The sequence below is a fragment of the Lupinus angustifolius genome, unplaced genomic scaffold (genome assembly GCF_001865875.1).
Source record: "Lupinus angustifolius cultivar Tanjil unplaced genomic scaffold, LupAngTanjil_v1.0 Scaffold_51_123, whole genome shotgun sequence".
In the NCBI taxonomy this organism is placed as follows: Eukaryota; Viridiplantae; Streptophyta; class Magnoliopsida; order Fabales; family Fabaceae; genus Lupinus; species Lupinus angustifolius.
Window position 1 is genome coordinate 6,739 of NW_017722549.1, and position 15,637 is coordinate 22,375.

Sequence of the window (15,637 nt, forward strand, 5' to 3'; positions counted from 1 at the left end):
TAACTATTCATACATTATCATCGTTAGCAATTAAATAAAAGTAATAAAAAATGAAATATGTTATATGCATAAATTGTATATAAATCTTTATACTCACACTATATTATACATAATATTAAACATTGAATAACTAAAAATAAATAAATCTGAATAGACAAGAATTAAGAATAGTTGATTGATAAGTGTCATGATTGACTAAGAGGTGGACGTTGACGAAACATAGCTAGGAATGGGAATATCCAGAGCATATAACTAAGACACTAAGACCATGAATATTCAACGCCAAAACACCTTTATCTTTTTTTCATAATAAATACAAACACCCATTAAATTTTTTTGAACAACAACAATTCCTTGTTAATACTCAATTTTTATTCTTTCTCTCACACTCTTTTTTTCACTATGGCTCTTAAAGTTGTTCATGTTTCAGATATCCCTTCTCTTGATTTTGTCCAAGAGAGTCCTTGTTTTTCTAATGGTAACAATATTTATCGACTTTGTTAGTTTAGAAGTTTGACAATACATTAATTGTTATTTTCATGTTCATTGTTGTACATGGTTATATAAATGTTTCTTATGATTGATTTTTTAATATGATCAGGGGTAGAGTTCAAGGTACCAAAGTTTGTAGTGATTGGACATAGGGGACATGGCATGAATGCTTTGCATTCAATTCATCAAAGAATGAGAGCTATAAAGGAAAATTCAATTATGTCCTTTAATGCAGCAGCTAATTTTCCTATTGATTTCATTGAATTTGATGTTCAGGTAAGGATCCTTATATTTCTTTTCGTACTTCATTGGTTTCAAAATAAACAAACAAGTCAGTTGATCTAATCGATAGAGATCACTTGTCTCGGGTAGTGTTCCACTCCCTATCATAAGCCGACTAGAGAGGGAATAACACATCATTACAGACAAGTGTTCTTCATCCTAATCTAATAGTTTAATGTCACGCTGAATCCTCATGCAAAGGTTTTTTCTTGGGATGAGAAAAATAATACAAGAAAATTGAAATTAAAACAAGAAAGTCGTTGCTAAATTGGGACGTTTTTTCTACTTTAAAATTTGGAAGTGTGAAAAAATGAATGTGGAAAAGAAAAGGACAAAGAAAGTTAAAATGGGTGTTTTTTTTGTAGGTGACAAATGATGATTGCCCAGTTATTTTCCATGATGACTTCATCCTCTCCCAAGAAAATGTAAGTTCACATAAGCCCTTTACCATCTTGTGTTATTCTTTATAGAGTATTCCAGAAAGATATCAAATGTAAGTCAAAATAGTCTTTTATCTTTGATGGAGACTATTATAGCATACATTCTCGATATTTAAGTATAATTTGAATTTTTACTTTTTTTAGGATCAAATTGTTACACCCAAAAATGCCAAAGTGGATATTGACTATATCCTATGTTATTGATTATTGATTATGAATGTGCATTGGAACTTTCTTCTACAGGGTATTATATTTGAGAAGAAAATCACAGAGTTGTGTTTGTCTGAGTTCCTTGCTTATGGTCCTCAAAGATAGGGTGGAAAGGATGGAAAAGTTCTGGTCGGAAAAACCAAGGATGGGAAAATAGTCCAATGTGAAGTTGAACAAGATGACCCATTTTGTACACTTGAAGAAGCTTTTCTCAAGGTGGAACCCTCTTTAGGTTTTAACATAGAGTTGAAATTTGATGACCACATTCTCTATGACCAAGATTATCTTGCCAATGTTCTTAAAGCAATCTTAAAGGTAAAATTTTAATATTAGAATAATACGAAGGGTTTTGCTAACCATTGTCCTTAATGCAAAAGCTAAGAAACCGAAGTCTGAAGTCTTGAAAAAATGTAAATGTTTTCTCGATGTAATAAACACTTTCTATGATTGACTTTACACCGTTAGTAGTTGCTTAAGCAATAACAATGGTTAGCAAAACCCAAATATGACTAGTGTAATTTTATTTGTATATAGAAAAGGAAGTATGAATCTTTTTTGTAAGATGATTCTTCCTTTTCTTAAAAAAGATGATGCCACCCTTCAGTGTTAACTCTTGAACACTGTGGAACAAAAGGTACATATCTTACATTCGTTAACACTGTGGAACAGGTTGTGTTTCAACATGCCAAAGACAGACCAATTATCTTCTCAACTTTCCATCCAGATGTTGCATCACTTGTTAAGAAATTGCAAAGCACCTACCCTGTAAGTTGAATATAACCTTTATTGCTTGAAATTTTGAAGGAGACAATGCTTTTATTTGTTCTAATATGTTGCTTTTTGTTGTAATTGGTATTCTTCTTGACAAATGGAGGATGTGAAATCTTTGAAGATGAAAGAAAGAACTCTTTGGAGGAGGCTTTGAAGCTTCGTTTGGAGAATGGGTTGCAAGGAATTGTCTCGGAGATTAAAGGCTTATTTAGAAATCCCGGAGTAGTAACTAAGATCAAGGAGTCTGAGATTTCTCTCCTTACATATGGATCATTAAAGTATGTCTTGTCTTGTCCACTTTACGCTATGCAATGTTTTAAATAGCGGTTACGATCGTGATTGCGGTAACGGTTGCTACTAATGCGGTTATTGCGGTCATTGTGGTGTGAGTTATTTTGTGATTAAAATATTTTTTCAAATTTGATGCATTCCAAATGTGGTCCAATGCGGTTGCGTTACGGTCATATGCGGCCGCATCATTATGATTCATATTCATACTACAACGGTAGTGTGATGCGTCACTGCAACCGAAATATTGCGGCCGCATAAGGTGATACGATCCGCAATTCAAGTAATTGATGCTATGCAAGTGTTTTGGTCTGTTAGTTCATTCTCTCTTATAATTTGTTGCTGAATTTAGTTTTGTGACTAATTTTTTTGTTTTGTTTTACAATACAGCAATGTTCCAGAAGCAGTTTACATGCAACATCTAATGGGAATTGATGGGGTAATAGTGGATTTGGTCCAAGAAATAATAGAGGCAATTGCAAATTTGATAACATCAGCAATGGTTGTTGATGAAGAGGGTTTGACTGAAGAGATGGGAAAAATGCAATTGCATTCCAAGCCTAAATTAAAAGTAAAACCATTCTATATAGGTTTTAGTTGATTTGTCCTTCACATGATATAGGCTTTAGAATTCTTTTTTCATGGGCTTTGTTATCCATTTTTTATGAAATACATGGTAGCATGAAACCTTAATCCCTGTACATATATATTCTTCTTATAACTTGACGGGATGAAGGAAAGCGAGTGATTATGTATGTAAGCAATATTTTGATGTCCCTTTGACAATTTCCTTCATTTATCAAATTTCAATTTTTGGATATCCAAAAAAATATGAATAAATTTGGCTTTATATCTCTCCTTGTATTTTGGCATGCATATCTTTTCCCAAGAAGCGAAAGAAATTTTACGAAAAGAAAAAAAGTTGACCAGAGTCTTTTTATTGACCCATCTTGTTGCATATCAAAAACTAGAGTAAAGGACACAAACACGAACCTTAACAAAGGCGAGGCCTAGATGTCTTGGCGATTTGAAAAAATCTTAGAACTTCTATTGTTAAAGGGTGTTGCAAAAAAATGAAGGACCGATGACATTGTTCTTCCAAAAAACACAAACAAACAAAACATTGTATAATCATTCATTGCATATAAGCATGCATTCAAACATACGTCTCTACATTGTTCTTCCAATAAGCACAAAAAATAAGCAAAATGTTGCATTGCATGCAATCATGCATTCCAACCTAAGTAGTTTCTACATTTTTCTTCAATAACCACATAAAACAAACAAAATATTGCATTGCATATAACTATTCATTCAAACACACATTTCTAAATCATGTATGTATAAACAATCGATCCGGGACAATCCAATTCCCAAGTGAATTTTCTAGCATCACCAAAACCGTCATCATGGAAGCGTGAGAACTGCCTCAACATATCCCTAGTTCATTATGGCAAATGCGGGAACTGTTCAACAAATCTCCGATTCATCATTGCAAATGTGGGAACTGCCACAAAAAATACCTCGTTCATCACAGCAAGCATGAGAACTGCCTCAACAAATCCCTGGTTCACCCAGCAAGCGTGGGAACTGCCTCAACAAATCTCAGGTTCATCACGGCAAATACGAGAACTGTCTCAACAAATCCCTAGTTCATCGCGGTAAGCGTGGGAACTGCCTCTACAAATCAATGGTTCATCAAGGCAAGCATGGGAACTGCGTCAACAAATCTCTGGTTCATCAAAGCAAGCGTAGGAACTGCCTCAACAAATCCATGGTTCATTATGGCAAGTGCAGGAACTACCTTAACAAATCCTTGGTCATCATGGCAAGCACGAGAACTGCTTCAACAAATCTGTAGTCCATCACGACAAGCACGAGAATTGCCTCAAAAAATCCCTAATCATCACGACAAGCGTGGGAATGACCTCAATGACTCCCTGGTCCATCCTGGAAAGCACGGGAACTGCCTCAACCAATCTCTGGTCCATCATGACCAGCGCGAGAACTGCCTCAACAAAGCAATGGTCATCAAGGCAGGTGCAGGAATTGCCTCCACAAATTCATGGTCCATCATGGCAAATGTAGGAGTTGCCTCAACAAATTCCTGGTCCATTACGGCAAGTGCAGGAACTGCCTCAATAAATCTCATGTTCATCATGGCAAGCGCGAGAACTGCTTGAACAAATCCCTAGTTCATCACGGCAAGCGCGAGAACTGCCTTAACAAATCTCTTATCATCAGATCTGCCTCAACAAATCCCTGGTCTATCATGGAAAGTGCGGGAACATCCTCAATAAATCTCTGGTTCATCATGGCAAGCGTAGGAACTGCCACAACAAATCCTTGGTCCACCAGCAGAACTCCTAACTGCTTCATATTTTTTTTGTAATTTCTCAAAGGCTTTTTCTAAGCCTTGACAATATAGTGTTCATTTATTTATTGGTTACTTACCATGATACCTCTCAAATCTCGGTTTGCTTGCTATCAAGTTAGAAACAAGTAAATAGGGACAGTAGTGAACACTCATTTTTGTCCGGCGCAGAAAAAGCCCAAAACGTTTTAAAAGAAAAGCACTTGAATTCTCAAAAAAATAAACAAATGATTTTTGAAAAAAATAGTTTCTAGAAACCTACTTCTTTTTTTCCCAAATATCCAAATAATAAAGTGACTTTATTTTATTTATTTTAATATTTTGGAAATTATAATATTATATTAATCAAAATAATTAAAACTATTTTTATGGTTTTTTTATAATTATTTTCGAATTTATTAAAATAGTTAAATAAAAGATACTTGGAATATGCTTTAGAAGTTTCCATATTTCACAATTCAAAAAGGGATGAGTCTAATGTAAATTGTTGTAGATTACAATCCCTAAGAGAAGGTGATTTAGTTTATCCATAATTGATTTTCGATTTGCTTAGTTTCAAGCATTTAGTTAAAAAAAATTACTATAAATAAGTAACTTATGGTACACTAAAAACACACTAGAAACACTTAAATTATACTCTAAAAAGCATCTACAAAAGCAAAAAAGAACGTCAGGGAGAAAAATGCCATAGAAGATCTAGTGCGAATAGGAGTATTTCTACTCTCGTGCACTCATTTTTCTTGCTAAATTACAGTCGTCCAATCTGCATATTGTTTCCCCTTCATCGTTGACATCCACATCAGCCATTCAGGTCTTGAAACATCACCCAGTTTTGGTGCACGTTGCGACATTAGATCCTGCCTCTCGTGGGAACGTTGGATTCCCTATGAATGCGCCTATATTCGACTCTGTGCACCCTCTTCACCATCGAACACTATCTCGCCACGTGTCTAGACAATTTACTCCATACCCCTCAGCCAGTCACATTTTGCCATGTGTCCTACGTATTCCTAAGAACCAACACACTAACCCTACTTCCAGTAGTGCATTTTTACTTCTTCAAGTGCAATTAGGTACCATTTTTACATATTCTATTCTTTCTTTTATTTAGTTTAGCAATACAATAATTTTTAATAAATAAAAATCATTTTTATTTTTTGTAAATAATTAATAAGTGTTTTCATTGTTTTATACAATAGTGTAATATTAACCGTCACAAGTACATATAAAGTAACAATTTTTTCATTCAAATAACTTTATTTCTATTTATAAATTTCAAAATCACCAAAAAAATGTAAATAATAAAAATGAAAAATTCTTTCATTCAATAAATAAAAAATACAAAGTAATTTAACAATAACTAAAATAAATATCCTAAAATTTAAGGTATGATGCGGTGACGGATACTTGTGTTGCATTTCACTTTCTTAAAATTTAGGAATAATTACTACAATATATGTTTTAAATAAATCTAAGTTTTTTTTTAAATAAAGGTGATAATAGCTTAACTAATCCCTAATATGAGGCGCAATATCAGACGTATGGGTTGTACTTCACTCGTATTAATAGTAACATTTGTTGATATTGAACACCACGTTTTTTAAAAAAAAATATTAAAATTAACTCAACTGATAAACATTTTTCTACCCAAACAACTACATAGTCTTGTTTTCCAAAAAAAAGATACATATGAGCAAGATCGCATCTTGTCAGACACAATAATAAAAATGTATTTTCTTTATTTAGTAAAATAATAATCACATAAAATTAAAAATTCATGCAATCTAGTAAGGGTACCGTTTAAAAATAGACAGTTGTGGTGCTAATACCAATAAGTTTAAGATGCCAACTAAGAGGGGGTGAATTAGTTGTTTGGAGACTATGACTAATTTTTCTGTTATGTTATCAAAATTTATGTACAGAGAATTGTTTATGCAGAATTCAACCAAGTAATGCAAAAGTAAATGACAAGAATAAGTAGAAGAAGAGTACACAAAGTGTTTTTATACTGGTTCATCTTCTTGTTCACTGAAGGTTACATGCATTACTCTTGTCACACAAGAGATTTTCCCACTAGATAATTTGAGTTGTAATTAGAATTTCTCTTCCCGATATTTATGTACCTTAGACACGCACAACTTATCTACCCTTAAAAATTTCCTTTTCAAGTGAACTATTTTCCCTTTCTAAAACACATTGTCATGAAAAGTTTACAACCAAGATGAAGAATTTTATAGTGGCTTTCGATTGCCTTTACAAGTTTCGACAATTCTATAACCTGCAAACCTTAATCTCACAATATAAATACTTAGTATAAAATGCTTTTAATATTTTTAAAGTTTATAATAATTTGGACTTTATCAAGCAACTTCGGAAAATATGAAAGTTTAGAAACAAAGTTGCTTAAGAAAAATGTGTAGAAAATTGTTTACTAAGTGTTTGAAAGTTTTGTCTGATTGTAAGCAATTGTGTATTTCATGTGTTATGGTGTGTATTGAATTTGGATGTCTCAATGCCTTTAAATAAGCTTCCAATTAGCCATGATAATCTTCCATGAAGATGAGACACGATTGGAATGAAACCAATTTACTTTGGATGAAAGGTGTTCATTTGAATTTGAAAATCTAGTTTCAACAACTCTGTGTAATCGATTGTTACGAAGTGGTAATCAATTACCCAAATGTTCTGTCCAAAGTGGTAATCGATTCATACAATAAATTAATCGGTTACATCAGTTAGTTTTGCTTTGTAAGTGTTTTCTCAGTAAGGTAACCTGTTACGCAGTTTCAGTAACCTGTTACGCAGTTCCAGTAACCTATTACCAGCTGCCTCACAGTTCAGATAATCTATTACTTAGTTCTGGTAACCTGTTAGCCAAGTCAAGTAACTAATTAATTAGCAATTTGACTTTGCATTTTAGACATATCCAATTCTTTATAAAAATGATTTTGATTAGTTGAGCATTGATACTAAATATTAAAGTCAGTCTTAGGATAGAAGTACATATATGAAGACTTAATCTATAATTCTCTTGAAGCTTGAGTCATCTATGTCTTTATGCTCTTCTTCCTTTTCTTCTTTTTATGATCTTCGTATATTCATCAAAACTGTACCGAGGTCAGGAGCAAGATCTTCTTCACAATCTCCCCTTTTTTGATGATGACAAACTAATATCTTTTGAAAATGGAAATCTTGAATTTTTCTAAGGTTCGGCATATGTAGATGATATAGCTTTGTTGAAAGTTCGAATATGCTCCCTCTATCTTCTATACTCCCTCTTTGTTTTATTATATGTGTCTGGAATGATTTGACAAAAAAATACAACTCCAACTTTTCTTCCCCTTTTGACTCCATCAAAAAGAAGAAAAACTAGTTTTTTTCAGCACAATATACAAATATTTATAGAAAAGGGTAACAAGATATATTGACTTATGTATAAGCCAATGTCATAATTTTGCATGTTATGAATTTTTAATAATATCAAATGTTAAGGAGTTATATATCACGTCATAGCATAACATTTGAAACCACTGTTAAGAAACATAATTCATACATCACAAGTGGTTTAACAACAAGATGTTCTAAAGTAATATCTGAAAGCACGAATAAAAACAACAATGAAAATAGTAGTTTGGAAATAGTAATAACAACAACGACGTCAAAATATGTAAGTAAAATGCTAATATGCTAGATTACTACTCCTGATGATCTGTATCATCTTTCTGAGAGTCCAACTCCATATAGTCCAACTGATTTGATAAGCGTCTAAGCTCTTCTTGGAATTGATGATTCGTTGTATCAAGAGAATCTATATGTATAGTGACGTAGCCTTTAAGCGAAAACAACTCGTCCATTATCATTTGATTGGTAGGAGTGGATTCAGAAGAAGATGAGTACGAGGGTCATCAGAAAGATTTTCTTGATGTGCAGTTTGTCGCGATGATAGATCATGTCATTGGAATCTCGAAAGAAACCCATTTTGTGGATTATATCCACATCAATCTTATCGCGAGCATCGAGTGTAATTTTAGATTCTCCATCAAACGAAACACAAAAATATCCAAGAATGGCAGTTATGAGAATAACATAAGGCAATGGTTCGTACTCACTTCTAAAGGTCCAGATTTGTCTCATTATCATCAATGTCCAATTAATTGGAACATTGTATTTTATAGCATACATCAATTATAGTTCCATATCATTTACTTGTGAACGGTTTGAAAGCTTTGGAACTATGATGTAGCTTAACATGTAATGAATCAAACAGTCCTCTAAGTTTAATTTACCAACAGATAAAATATTTCGATTTCTCACAAAGTTATCGAAAGACCTTTGCTTAGGCAATTCAATTTCCCGTTTGGAGTATCTACACATAGAGTGGGAGTAGAAATCCATTGTTGTACCCATCTAGGTCACATTGAATGTGAGACTCGACTATCATTCTTATGTATGGTAAATTACTGTAAAGTGAACTCAAATCGTTTCTATATTGTGCACAAACATATATTACTATACATCAAATATTAATATAGAATAGTATCTATATACTATTAGTGTAAAAATTTAAATATAATTAGTACTTAATCCATTATTCATTTTTACTACTTTCTTAAAGAATTGACAAAAAAGGAATGGCAGATAGAAAACTGATAATATATACAACTCTAATATTGTTAATGTATATATTTATTCTCATACTAAAATTATGGATGACAAATAAACCATTTTATCTTACATTTAAAATTTTGATTGATTGATTAAGAAATATATTTTGTTTGCAAAAAGAAGATAGAAAGATCAAGTTGAGTAGAAAAAGATATATATATATATATATATATATATTTAAGAACCAAGATCTTCTTCCCAAAAATCTATGTCCTCATCTCAAACCAATTATATCTCACCAAATAATATTAAAAATTAATTTTTCTTTTCTTATTTTTCTTTTTATGTAGGTGACAACTTTTAATTAGATTGTAACACAATAGGACATAAAAATGAGAAAATTTATCTTCATTCATACACTTATGGTGTTACTATATCATTAACTATTCATACTTTATCATCGTTAGAAATTAAATAAAAATAATCAAAACTAAAATATGTATTATACATCAATTGTATATAAATCTTTATACTCACACTATAATATACATAATATTAAACATTGAATAAATAAAAAACATTAAATCTGAATAGATAACAATTAAAAATAGTTGATTGATAAGTATCCTGATTGACTAAGAGGTGGAACGTTGACAAAACATAGCTAGGAATGAGAATATCCAGAGCATATAACTAAGACACTAAGACCACGAATATTCAACGCCAAAACACCTTTCTCTTTTTTTCATAATAAATACCCACACCCATTACATTTGTCTCAACAACAACAATTTCTTGTTAATACCCAATTTCACTTCTTTCTCTAACACTCTTTTTTTTCATTATGGCTCTTAAAGATGTTCATGTTTTAGATATCCCTTCTCTTGATATTGTCCCAGAGAGTCCTTGTTTTTCTAATGGTAACAATATTTATCGACTTTGTTCGTTTAGAAGTTTGACAATACATTAATTGTTGTTTTAACGTTCACTGTTGTACATGGTTATATAAATGTTTCTTATGATAGATTTTTCAATATGATCAGGGGTAGAGTTCAAGGTACCCAAGTTTGCAGTGATTGGACATAGGGGACATGGCATGAATGCTTTGCAATCAATTGATCAAAGAATGAGAGCTATTAAGGAAAATTCAATTATGTCATTTAATGCAGCAGCTAATTTTCCTATTGATTTCATTGAATTTGATGTTCAGGTAAGGATTCATATATTTCTTTTCTTACATCATTGGCTTCAAAATAAACAAACCAATAGTTAATCTATTAGTTTAAATTGTTGCTGAATCCTGTTGCCAAAGATTTTGGGAGCGAGAATTAAAAGGGAGAGATGAGACACCAAAAAAAAATTAGTTCTTAACCTAAAGATACATGTTTATAACAAAATAATAATTGTCTAGAGAGAATGTATTGAAATTAAAACAAGATACTCCAGTGCTAAATTGGGACGTTTTTTTAATAACAACTGTTGATCTAATGGTATAAGGCTCTGCTAGATCTCAAAATAACTAGAAGGTTAATGGTTCAACTTATGGGAGTAACACTTGTTTGGATTGGGAGGGGCAACCACAAACCCCAAAAGGATTAGTTCTTTACCCAAGGGGTGAAGGAATAATTGGGAGATTTTTTTTGGTTTTCCTATTTCTTTTTTGTCCGTGTGCTGTGCTAGTTTCCTAAGTATTCAATTTTCTTGGTTTCCAATTTTGTCTCAATTAGGGTTTTTTCTGTAAATGATTTATTTTTCATGGGATTTTATAATTTTGGTCATTGTCAAATTTGTTGACCTTTGCTTACTTGAATCAGTATTGATTGGGTTTCTGGTGTTATAAGTGAGTTTTTCCTATATGAAAGTTTGATGATTTTACTTTAAAAATTGGAAGTGTGAAAAATGAATGTGGAAAATGAAAAGACAAGGAAAGTTAAAAGCAAAAGTGTTTTTTTTAGGTGACAAATGATGATTGCCCAGTCATTTTCCACGATGACTTCATCCTCTCCCAAGAAAATGTAAGTTCACCTCAACCCTTTACCATTTTGTGTTATCCCGTATAGAGTATTTCCAAAAGATATCAAATATGAGTCAAAATAGTTTTTTTTATCATTGATGGAGACTATTCTAGCATACATTCCCGATCTTTGAGTATAATTTGAATTTTTACTTTATTAGAATCAAATTGTTACACCCGAAAATGGGCCAAAGTGGATATTGACTATATCTTTTGTTATTGATTATAAATGTGCATTTTGGAACTTTCTTCTACAGGGTATTGTAATTGAGAAGAGAATCACAGAGTTGTATTTGTCTGAATTCCTTGCTTATGGTCCTCAAAGAGAGGGTGGAAAAGATGGAAAAGTTCTGGTCAGAAAAACCAAGGATGGGAAAATTGTCCAATGGGAAGTTGAACAAGATGACCCACTTTGTACACTTGAAGAAGCTTTTCTCAAGGTGGAACCCTCTTTAGGTTTTAACATAGAGTTGAAATTTGATGACCACATTCTCTATGACCAAGATTATCTTGTCCATGTTCTTAAAGCAATCTTAAAGGTAAAATTTTAATACTAGACTAATACGAAGGGTTTTGCTAACCATTGTCCTTAACGCAATAGCTAAGCAACCGAAGTCTGAAGTCTCAAAAAAATATAAATGTTTTCTCGATGTAATAAACACTTTCTTGGATTGACTTTACACCGTTAGTAGTTGCTTAAGCAATAACAATTATTAACAAAATCCTAATATGAATAGTGTAATTTGATTTGTATACTCGAAAGGAAGTATGGATCTTTTTTTGTAAGACCATTCTTCCTTTTCTTAAAAAAGATGCTGCCACTCTTTAGTGTCAACTCTTGAGTCTTCAAATAACACTACTAGAATATGGATATTACTTAATAACAAAAGGTATATATCTTCCATTCGTTAACACTGTGGAACAGGTTGTGTTTCATCATGCCAAGAACAGACCAATTATCTTCTCAACTTTCCAGCCAGATGCTGCAACACTTGTTAAGAAACTGCAAAGCACCTACCCTGTAAGTTGAATATAACCTTTATTGCTTGAAATTTTGCAGGAGACAATGCTTTTATTTGTTCTAATATGTTGCTTTGTGTTGTACTAGGTATTCTTCTTGACAAATGGAGGATGTCTTGAAGATGAAAAAAAGAACTCTTTGGAGGAGGCTTTGAAGCTTTGTTTGGAGAACGGGTTGCAAGGAATTGTCTCAGAGATTAAAGGCTTATTTAGAAATCCCGGAGTAGTAACTAAGATCAAGGAGTCTGAGATCTCTCTCCTGACATATGGATCATTAAAGTATGTCTTGTCTTGTCCAATGCAATGTTTTAAATAGTGGTTACGATCGCGATTGCGATAACGATTGCAGTTACTGCTACTGTGGTTATTGCGGCTGTTGTGGTGTGAGTTATTTTGTGATTAAAAATATATTTTCGAATTTGATGCGGTCAAAATGCGATATGATGTGGTTGCATTGTGGCCATATGCGGCCAATTATTGTGATTCAAAGTCACACCACAATTACAGCGTGATGCGGTAGTGACAGTCATTGCAACCACAATATTGCGGCTGCATAAGGTGATGCAGTTTGCAATCTAAATCACTGATGTTATGCATGTGTTTTGGTCTGTTTGTTCATTCCCTCTTATAATTTGTTGTTGTATGTAGTTTTGTGACTGATATTTTGTGTTGTTTTACAATACAGCAATGTTCCAGAAGTAGTTTACATGCAACATCTAATGGGAATTGATGGGGTAATAGTGGATTTGGTCCAAGAAATAACAGAGGTTGTTGCAAATTTGATAACATCAACAATGGTTGTTGATGAAGAGGGTTTGACTGAAGGGATGGGAAAAATGCAATTGCATTCCAAGCCTAAATTCACTCATTTGGAGTTTTCTTTTATTTTGAAGCTCATTCCAAAGTTGATACAAATTTAAAAGTAAAACCATTCTATATAGCTTTTAGTTGATTTGTCCTTCACACTAATAGGCTTTAGAATTCTTATTTCATGGGCTTTGTTATCCATTTTTATGAAATGCATGGTAGCATGAAACCTTAATCCGTGTACATGTATTTTCTTCTTATAACTTGAGGGGATGAAGGAAAAAGAGTGATTATGTATGTAAGCGATATTTTGATGGTCCTTTGACAATTTCCTTCATTTTATCAAGCATAAAATTTCATGTCACTATCAACTAATATTTTGTCTTGAATAACTTCTTGCATACCAGTTATCAAAATAGTATTTACAGGCTAGCTGGATCCCATGCTCAGTGCACAAGTGGTGCACTAAGCGCAGAATCTAGCATCAAAATAGTATTTACAGGCTTCAAGACCACACCAATGACACACATTCTTACTCCTTCGAATTGTAATTTATTTTTGCTAAGTTTTAGAGAGATTAGCTCACTTAGATTATAGAAACTAAGTGTAAGCATCATATGTGTTAACCAATACTTAATTATGAATGGTTCTACCGCCCCAAGAGTGTATTGACTCTATCATACTTACATTATGCGGATATGAGTATCTAATTACTCATTGTTGGTGTTGAATGTAGTATAACTTAAGGTGTACACTTTGATTCAAAATTAATCAATGAAGTTTGATTACATTTGAGTTTTCTATTTACTTATTGCTTGACTTTAGTTTGATCAAATCTTTGCATGATTTTTGAATAATTTCTTAAGTTCCTTTCTACACTATTCTAAACTTGCATAACTCAGCAAGTAGTACATTTCCTAGACATAGACTTGTTTTATTTGTCATTTCATGTATTTCACTTTTTGATATCTAGAAATAGAACTAATATTGTTATTTTATAACTCTCAAACTATATGTTACTAGACATAAAGATATGCTTGAAGGTTCATAAAATTGAATTTTATCATTAGATACTAGATATAGAACTATTTTTTGGTAAAATGCTAGTATATCCCAAGACATTGACGACTAGCTACATTTGAGGTGTTTCCTTTTTATTCAACTTGCATGCATGAACCACTAGACATTAGGGTATGATTTTGCAAGTGATATGTCTTATTCTTATGGATTAAAGTTGTTAGACATAGGGCTTTCTTGCATAAGTTACTAATTGATTAAGACATTAGTTGTTAGTAACTTTGAGGTGTTATATGGATTAATCGATACTAAATGAATATAAAAAAAGAATCAAGTGTATATTGAGACTGAGTGTAAAGTTAAACTCCAACTACCTATATCATTATATTACATTTGAAATATTTCATAGAAGACAGGGTCATTGCTTTGATTGAATAACACATATACAGGGGTACGGTCTCAGATAATGATACTTGAGCCCCTACCCAGTTTGAGAAAAGTCTTCTCTTTAGTCATTCAACAAGAAAGACATATCATTGAGAATGAGACTGACTCAATGGCAATGACAATATCTGGATCTTGGAAGAGAGGTGGATCTTCAGGAAGAGGTTTTAGCATGAATAAAGGAAGGGGAAGTCTCAACACATATGAAAGAGGTACATGGAACAAACCTTCCACTATAGGAAAATTTTCCACACATTGCAAGAAGATAGGACATATTGTGGAAACCTGCTATAAATAATCACTCATATATCTGGAACAATCTCTTTTTTTCCTAGAGTAGATATTCATAATGTCCTCTATTTGCCAACTTTTTCATACAATTTACTGTCTATACCTAAGCTTACTGCTATGTCATCTTGTATTTTAACATTTGATGGATATTGCTGCATAATTCAGGAGAAGAAGACCTTGGGGGTGATTGGTATATCTAAAGTTTAAAATGGCTTATATGTGCTTAGAAGAATCATTCCTTCTCATAACATTGAATACTCTAATGTTGTTTGTACCGATATTAAATCGTCAAGTGTTTAGCACTATAGGCTACGACATGCCTCTCAAGGATGTATGCATATTACGAAGAAATTTTTTCCCTTTGTTGTTTTTAATAAGACTCACATTTGTGACATTTGCCATGTAGCTAAACAAAAGAAACTTCCCTTTCCTATAAACAATACCTGTTCTATGAATTGTTTTTATATGATACATGATGAGATTTGGGGGCCATTTCTATCCCTTCCATACATGGACATGTGTACTTTCTAACTATTGTTGCTGATTATGTTATATATACTTGGATTTACCTTATGAAGTCCA

General features: G+C 32.5%; 1 protein-coding gene and 1 pseudogene across 1 annotated transcript; both read left to right on the top strand.

The window, feature by feature from the left end:
• The first annotated feature begins 380 nt into the window (after positions 1–380).
• Positions 381–3,084, top strand: LOC109339039 (annotated as a pseudogene).
• A 7,207-nt stretch (positions 3,085–10,291) lies between these two features.
• LOC109339037 (glycerophosphodiester phosphodiesterase GDPD1, chloroplastic-like) lies at positions 10,292–13,652 on the top strand. Its single transcript, XM_019576402.1, has 7 exons — positions 10,292–10,382; positions 10,506–10,672; positions 11,418–11,477; positions 11,734–12,015; positions 12,402–12,497; positions 12,585–12,775; positions 13,182–13,652. Exons 1-7 carry the CDS (start codon positions 10,307–10,309, stop codon positions 13,414–13,416), a joined length of 1,107 nt encoding a protein of 368 aa, XP_019431947.1. The 5' UTR covers positions 10,292–10,306; the 3' UTR covers positions 13,417–13,652.
• Positions 13,653–15,637: the final 1,985 nt, after the last annotated feature.